At 42.8% G+C, this 8,708-nt stretch overlaps 1 protein-coding gene across 1 annotated transcript; it reads left to right on the top strand.

Annotated features, from left to right (window-relative positions):
- Positions 1-3,074: 3,074 nt before the first annotated feature.
- Positions 3,075-7,887, top strand: mtfp1 (mitochondrial fission process 1). The gene is made up of 4 exons (XM_084486537.1): positions 3,075-3,222; positions 4,756-4,883; positions 6,025-6,257; positions 6,516-7,887. The coding sequence occupies exons 1-4, from the start codon at positions 3,153-3,155 to the stop codon at positions 6,580-6,582; spliced, it is 498 nt and encodes a 165-aa protein (XP_084342663.1). The 5' UTR covers positions 3,075-3,152; the 3' UTR covers positions 6,583-7,887.
- Positions 7,888-8,708: the final 821 nt, after the last annotated feature.

Raw genomic sequence — 8,708 nt, 5'->3', positions numbered from 1 at the left:
CACATTTGTCATTTCTGAAGAGCGAGGTTCTGACGGCAGCTGAAGACTTTTTTTCTTACCCTAGGTTAGTAAAAAAAATTCTCTTGTCCCTGTTGTACTACAATAAAATATATTTTAATGGATAAGATACATTTTACTATCTTTAATCAACTAAACTACCTACTAAATAGGTATTCCTCATGGTTTGCCCTCTACAAGGCTGAGTGGAAGTTCTCTCCCCAGGATGTCCACTTGAAGATGAAAAGGGGTCATTGTAGTGTAGTGATAGTATTCACATGAACACAGGGGAGACAGTGCGTGTTATAATTATTCATGTGTCCTTCATTTCCACATTCCTCATATAGAATCATACAGATTGTGGTAACATATATTGCATATGTTAATATAGCCTACATTGACTTTAGGTTATGAACAACATTTGTTAACCATATATTCACAGTATAAATTACAACTTCTTGATGGAGATTCACCTGAAAGATATTATTTTGTTGAAGTGCACCATTGGGATATTTCTGAATAGCAAAAATCATATTATACATCAAATAGGCTACTGCTATAAAGTCCTATACTGCTATAAAGGCCTAGTGTTTATTGATTTGCCTTATTGACTACAATTGCCTAATACAATCATATACTGTATTAAAATGATAGATAATGCAGTAGGCCTTTAAATTCTGTGGGAAATATGTTCCCAAAAGTTAAATTCAACTCGCCCAATGTTGCCAATTCATACCAAGAAGATGCCAAATGATCTAAGTAGAGGCAAATAATGATGTAGGCCTAGGCCTATGTACAGTATATTACAAAATATAAACACATTTGTCTTTTTTTGGCTGATCCAATTATAGATTTTTCATTAAGTTTTATAGATGACAACATTTATGTACGTTCAAAAGAAACAGTTCGCAGCTCTTGTAAATGCAAGTTTTCATCCTGAATTAAGCACGATAAAGGTACTGGATGTGGGCGGGGCTGGACCTTCCAATCCGGATGTAGGCGGGGCTGGACCTCCAACTCCGCCTTCCTGCAGGCCGCAGCCGTTGAGCGCTGGTTACGCCTCTTGCCCACTGTACACGTCTGTCGACGGAAGAGAGTGGGCGTGTCCGACGCATGGGGTAAAACGCGATCTGCGTATAACGTGCGTATAACACGATCTGATTGGGTGACGGATCCGTCGCTGCCTGAAAAGTTAAACTTTTGGACGCAAGAGATGGAGCCGATTTGACGGACGGACCCACAATGCATTTCGGGAGCGTCCCATTTAAAGTCAATGAGATCCGTTGACGGACGTGTATAGTGGGTAGGGGGTGTAATTTTTACTCCTGCGTAAAGTGCTGTACGTCGGCACTTTATGTCGGCATGAAAATATTTCATGCAGCCGGAGACGACGGAGAGGCTCTCCGGCGACGTAGAGGGCTCTCCGTAACCGACGTACATCACTTTACGCAGGAGTAAAAATTAGGCTTTAGTACTTGGTTCACAGCTGCCTGACGCCTTATTTCCACTGGGGACGTATGCGCCGCGGAGCGGCTGCGTCCTGTGCCCTGCGTCAATCCCCACCGGGTGCGTAACGGCAGCGCGCGCTGCCTTGCGAGCCAGCCGTATTCACACGAGATCACGCGATAATCCTGAATGTACGCGAGACCACGAAATCCCGCGATAAACTGTGTGGATAAAGGAAATCCTTTCTCACATTGTCTTTATAAAAAGGATGATTGATTTCATAAATGATTTTATGTTGCTCCACTTCGATAATAAGTCTCTCGTCGTTCATGTTGCCGACCCTCTGAGACCCTTTGATTGATTGACTGCTGACCTGGTGCCACCGGTCATGACATAATGTTGATGTGAAGTTGTATAGGCTACATGAGCTGAGTATTGTGTTTTATTTTGAAAATTGACCGGATGCTCTATGGCTTTTATTATTTCACTTCCTGCCCGGCTCGATCTGCTCTGTGGAAATTGACGCGGTTCAGCAGCGGCTCGCGTCAAAATAGAAGTGCTGCGTAAAGATAGCGCTGCGGCGCGATGCGCCGCTCCTGGGACGCTGCTGAGACGCTCCGCGGCGCGCCCGGTGGGGATGGTTTAATTGATTAGAGTGGCAGCGATCAGCAGCGTTATCAGGACGCAAGCGCCGCGGCGCAGCCGTTCCGCGGCGCTTACGTCCCCGGTGGAATCTAGGCGTGAGGCGACTGTGTTTTTCGTAGGCGGAATCCGGAAGAAGTCCCGCCTCAAGCGCTAGGATTGGACAGGCAGCCTGTCAGGCAAACTCGCTGACTCCTAACCCTAACCATTACCGTAACCCTAACCATAACCCTATGAGAGAAATGCGTTTGACTAACGTTAGTTTCATAAACATTACAATTTAAGTTACCTACCCTGCGGTCCCGTCACGGATTTTAGCCTTTTTGGATTGGATCAGGGATTTAAACCAACATGATTGGATAATCTACGGCTATCCCCTCATTAATATACATGATTCTTCCGGATTCCGCCTACGAAAAACACATTCGCCCCTCGGAGCGTGAATACACCATCACAAACACCACCCTCCCTCCCGCTGCTCAACCAATGCGGAAGGCTGGTGTCCGAGGCATCTGGAACACATCATGGTGGTGTGTTCCAGATACCTCGGACACCAGCCTTCCAAGTTGTGACGTCATTTCCTGTCTTACAGCGTTCCCATTCGTCATTGTGATCGTGTCATGTCATTGGCTAGTCATTGTTATTGTTAGCGACATTTGCCTTTTTAGCAAACCAGCTCGAAAACGAACAACCCAACTTTACATTGTATTGCACGCACAGCAAGACCGTGCAATGCATACATTGGTGACCCGGAATAAAGTAGCAATATAATAACGTATCTAAGAGCATTTAAAATCAACATTAAAATGACCAACGTGGTACAAATACAAAGAAAATAAATCTCTTTACGGGCACTGCCATTTTTGTTGAGAGCGTCATCAGTGAACTCTGTCTACTCTCAGAATTCTGAGTGGGGCTGACCGTGAAATGCCGCAAGAAGGCTGGGAGATTCCCCAGCTGGAACACAGCATCCGGCCATCCGAAGTCCCGCCTCCTAGAGCAGCTGTTCCGTGGTGAGACGAGGACCGAGGTTACTGCTACTACAGGAAATTATAGAAGAGAAGGGTATGACTCTAAGTGAAGACCCCCCCACTAAAGCGGTCGACATCTATCGTGACACATGGGTTCGCTTTTTAGGTAAGTACTTCATCGTCCGATATTTCTGGCTGACCTTAAAGCTTTGCCTCTCGATTCTCCAAGATGACAATAAACCATTCCTTCGACCCTGAATATAGCTAGCCTATAGTAGCATACCCGGCTAACCAGGTCAACAGTTAAAGATCTATAAATACTTGCTATGACTTTGTAGGACGTTTCTTTGCACCTTTGTGGTCGCAGGACGTATTCTACACATGAAGTGATGGTTATATTGTTTTTAGTTTGTTTCACCAATTGAACGTCTTTAACTTAGCTTTAGTTCATTTTCCCACCAGACAGTACTGCAGGGACCAGCAGATCTGCAGGTCTGCTGCCTGATGCTGTCTGTATTGGAACTGATAAAAAAAACTATTATTACTCAACGAGGACCTCTGAAGGGATAAACATTGATTCATGATGGTTGAAACAACAATTGGTGTATAATATGTGATATATGATGTACAATTAAAATTAAAGACTGGCCAGAGCTTTGACTCCAAACAAACCATTATGCTGCTTTGGTCAGCAGAATACATCACAACGCTACTGAAGATGCTCATGGCATTTCACTTCCCCCCCTCCACCTGCTACCATATATAATTTATGGAAGAGTATGTGAGACAACACTTTATATATAGAAATACATCCGCTTGTTGAAGCCATATGCATTGTATCTCTGTCAAGGACAGTGAAACATTAGTTCTTAATTTCTGGATTACGTTAGTAGTAGATTAGCATATCAGTTGACTTGCCATCAATGATTCAAAATCATATCAGTTTGTGACATCACAACACATCTTTGATCGATTCTTAGTTTGTCAATCCTAGAGGTACATTCTGAATAGTTCATCCCGTCCAAGTATCTTGGTGTATTTTAAATGGCTGGGCCCACTTGGGGTAAACATTCAAGATTGTTTACAACTATGCAACAAGCCAAAACTTTTGATTGTGGGTAAAGATCTAAAGTCTGTTGTTGAGCGTCATCTCATAAACAAATAAGCTTGTGCTGATATTGTTAACTGCTTTGTTTGGATGTTGACTTGTTAGCTGCTCTTGTAGTTCCTTAACCAGAAACCTTTTGGTAAGAGAGGGTTATATTCTGTCACCTATATATTAGCACATTAACATAATCTTTTGAAATGGCAACAGCAAGTCTATTGTGCAGTCGTTTGTATTGTGTAGCAGTAATGATCTTCTGTGGTGGTATAATTTGTTTAATTTACATCTAAATATAATAATACTGAAGAACTGAGAGAAAATGAGAGTGCAAGGCCAGGGTGGTTTGCATTGACAGAACACATGGGAAACATAGCTCAATGGTCAAAGAAAGAAGCAGGGGTCTACTGTACTGCCCCAGGGTGTAGAACAAGACCAAGTGGACGGGATATTAATGGATAGATAGAATACAAAATAAAAAATGATAAGCATCTTTTTCAAACTTGATTCTTATCCTGCTATTGACATCTGGGATAGCTCGTCCAGCAGCATAACTGATTACCAAGCAGACTGACCTCTATACTTGTCCGTCTGCAGGCTATGCCAACGAGGTGGGCGAGGCCTTCCGGGCCCTGGTGCCGGTCAGCATGGTGCGGGCCACCTATGGTGTGGCCACCGTCTATGTCACCGCTGATGCTGTGGACAAAGGGAAGAAGGCGGCGGCGGTGAGTGTTCTAACATGAGTACTTGGAGGATTCACTTATACTACTCTCCTGCAGCAGAGGGCAGGACAGTGTAGATCTGTGTGACCGACTCTCAGGTATGCAGCCTACCTGTCGTTGTCTTGAACCAGGTGCTCGACTCACTTGTATCTGAATTCACTGTAAGCTGCTTCGAGGCGTCGGCCAAATAACAGTAATAAACAGTGACTGGAGTCCAAGACAAACAGGGTTAAGGGTTCAACAGTAAGGGGCCGATGGCCAGGAATGGGTGAGCAGTTTCTGGGGATCAATCTTTGGACAGTAAAATGTTCTACTTACTGTTCTGATCCGGTCAGTGCTAAACCTTTTTAGCAACTCAATCCTCCTGTGTTGCTTATTTGGCACAGGCAGAACACAATATGAACAGTGGTTGCAGCCTGTGCCTTTCTGCGTGTTTCATTATGTGTAATGGGTTTTTACTGAATCCAACAGTTTTAGTGTTGAATGTGTTGAGGTTAGGAGTGTAAATCTCTGGTTTCATCACAAATTGATATTAAATCGATTAATTGGACAATGATACGATATATACCATATTTATAATTTTATTTCTTTGCTCTTCCAGATATTTAAAACAAAAACAATCAATTTTTAATACAAAGAATAAAGTGCCACATTGCATTTAAGTGCAAAAGGTTTTTTTATGGCTTAACTTAAGAGCATGTAATGATCTTTCATTTTTAACATGGACAGTTCCCAACCTATCTGTGTGGATATTTTTCTTCCAAAAACAAAACATCCCTCGGAATCATCTTGGCTGTTAGGATTAGCCAGATTTGGTAGAAATCGGGCAGGAAATCTGCCCAATCTGGCAACACTGTTAGCCGTGATGTAGCCAAACTGAAACTAGACATCCTCGCGCTCACACATACACTCGCTTTCTCTGCTTTGCTCGTTTAACCAGTGAACGCATACGTGAGCGGCTTGGCGCGCTTGGGCGAAATAGTGTCATAAACACCCATGGAAGGTGGTGTCAAAATAAAAGCGTATAATACAGCGATCTGCATCGATGTTTTGGCGTTGCATCGATGCAGTTGGATCGTTCGCCAATCAATCGATGTATCGATGGATCGTTATAGAGTTGAGGTGTGTTTGTTCTTCCCCATAGGCCCATGGAGACGGCCCTGGGAGGACAGCCAAGGTGGCTGCTGCTGTGGTCGACACCTTTGTGTGGCAAGCCCTGGCGTCTGTGGCCATCCCCGGTTTCACCATAAACCGTGTGTGTGCCGGCTCGCTCTACCTGCTGGGCCGCACCACCAAGTGGCCCCTGCCCGTCCGCAAGTGGACCACCACGGCAATCGGCCTGTCCACCATCCCCTTCATCATCACGCCCATAGACAGGTGAGGGGGTTTAACCCTATCCACCATTCCCCTCATCATCATAAAAGAAATGCAATCTGAACAGTCTGCAAGGTTTTAGAAATAACAGCCCCATTGTGTTCAGTAGGAGCAGGAGGAGGGGTGTGGTTGGACAATGTGGTTGAAATTAGTGCTTTGACACGTTCATGCATGTACGCCTAGCGTTAGCAGTAGGCTGTATCATGCGTCTCTGATCAGACCGCTGAACACGGTGAACACATGTCTTCTCATGTCCTGCAGATCTGTAGACTTGCTGCTGGATGCCAGCCTGCGGAAGATCTACGGTGGAGGAGAGAAGCAGGACTGAGGGAGAGACCCAAGAGGAGGAGGAGGAACAGGAGAACAGCTGCTGTGGAGGCCTGACACATCATCCTGCTCATGGTCCTTTGTGAACTGTGCAATACAGTTCTGGTTCTTACAGGAGTACAATGGTTTATCAACAAATACATCTTTATTAATGCATCCACACAATATACTGATTAATACATTATTCTTGTTTACCATGCCCTATTGATCATAAAAATTTTTAGATGCTTTGTAAGGACTTTCCATAGGATATAAAAATAAATTATGAAAACAAAACAAACCCTATTTATTTCCATAAACTTTAGGAATATTTCACCAGTACATCTCATCTGGGACTAGCAGTCATTTTTTAAAATAAAATCTGAAAATAAGATCGTAAATGTGTACGTAGGATTACTCTGCTGTATTTCCGGTAAAGAAGGGATGTAGTGGATACGATGAATTGATATGAGCCATGTTCACAGAGGTGGATGTTACAGACCCTCACTACACTGGTAGTTTGAGCCGTACTACTCTGCTGTACTGACAGCATGGTGTCCACCATGTTACACTTCCTGTAATATTTCTACTTCTTTCTCTATATGCGCTTGACACTATACTATATACTGTTTCACACTCTGGTTACTTCTGTTCCACACAATGTGTTCACTTGTGAAGCCATTGCATAAAGCACAAGAGATTTGTTTTTTACCCATAGCAGAGTGTATAGTTGATAGATTATCGTATGCCTTGACATTAAGGTGTACTTTATTTTAACGTTTGTGGCATCTAGTCACGATTTATTTTAATTACTTTAAATGTAGGAAATATGTGGACGATGACACTGGCTATTGTTACTATCTGACCTCACAGATGTACGATGAGCTCACAGATCTACACTGGGCTTTCAATGGTATTGTTTACTCAGGCATAATACATGTATCGTTCAAGGTATTTTGTATTGATTATTAGGACTTGGTAAATCATTACTCCATAATCTGTCAATGGTTTGGAGAATGAATGATTTAGGAGTCAGGACTCCTAAATTAAGTCCATAAAAACTCTTCTAATGTCGAAATACGTTGCTGTATAAATGAGGAGGGTGGCAAAGACAAGTGTACTAACAAATATCTATTTTTATTACTGTTGGGTGGAAGTATCTACTGTAACTATGCAAGGGAAACATGGCTGCGACCTGTAAACTTTAAGGGAATTCTTCAAGTACACTTTTTAACCATCTATTTTCTTTGAATGTTTGTTCTGTTGCACATTGTCAAAACTTAGTTTACTTTTAAGTGACACATCAATAAATCTGAATGAAAACCTATTGGTATATTTTCATATTTCAGTTTGATATGAATGCATGTTTTTTGTAGGGGTCGTTTTTCTGTAATTGTAAACAATATAATAACTAACCCTACACAAAAAAAATCATAAAAATAAAAAAGTAAGTAGGATCAAATTAGGTTTTTTAATGTTATGCTTTGGCAGCTGAAATCTGACTCTTGCGGCATAAATTATGGCATGTATGGCAATGGCACGTATTTGTTTTTGATCCCTAACTAATTTTTCATTACATTTGTAAAACTAGCCTTCTCTGCAAGAACGTCACTTAAATTTGTATCACGCCAGTTCAATCAAAGATGAATCGATTGCCACCACATCTGATACAAACGATCAATCAGAGCATTGTTTAACCACTCTACAGAAAGACCCTTCCCGCGCTCTCACAGAATTTTATGATGAAAAATGTCCGCAAGTTTATGAAAGCAAATCCCGTCTTGCCTAGACGTGAGGACCTGCGTGGCGGCCAATGGCATACCTGCACAGTAGCGTGGGAAAACCAAAGTGTCCAATGGCAATAAATTGCCATGATTGAGTGCACGCGGCAGCTGTCACCAATTCTACTAATCAAACAATGATTTCCACAAAATACCAATATATATCGATTTGTTTTGTACGTGTAGAGCTTTACCAGAGCTTGTAGTAATGGCTAGGTTTTTCAACGTTTTGGTGGCATCAGGGACGTGCACAGGAGTTTTGAGGGGCAGGTGCCGAATTATTGACCGGGGGGGGGGTGTGGATCGCGGACGAGCGCTATTGCGGGCGCGATTGTTGAACACTCAGAGGGCACTTTTTAATACGAGG

Source organism: Micromesistius poutassou (genome assembly GCF_964030765.1).
Source record: "Micromesistius poutassou genome assembly, chromosome: 22".
Lineage (NCBI taxonomy): Eukaryota > Metazoa > Chordata > Actinopteri > Gadiformes > Gadidae > Micromesistius > Micromesistius poutassou.
This window is presented reverse-complemented; position numbering and strand designations above follow the sequence as displayed.

What these genes read in the sequence shown, in the direction of transcription:
- mtfp1 (XM_084486537.1), top strand. Translation starts at nt 3,153, where the DNA reads ATGACTCTAAGTGAAGACCCCCCCACTAAAGCGGTCGACATCTATCGT. An exon ending in CACATGGGTTCGCTTTTTAG is followed by an intron (nt 3,223 to 4,755) that starts GTAAGTACTTCA and finishes GTCCGTCTGCAG; the next exon opens with GCTATGCCAACGAGGTGGGC. An exon ending in ATCATCACGCCCATAGACAG is followed by an intron (nt 6,258 to 6,515) that starts GTGAGGGGGTTT and finishes CATGTCCTGCAG; the next exon opens with ATCTGTAGACTTGCTGCTGG.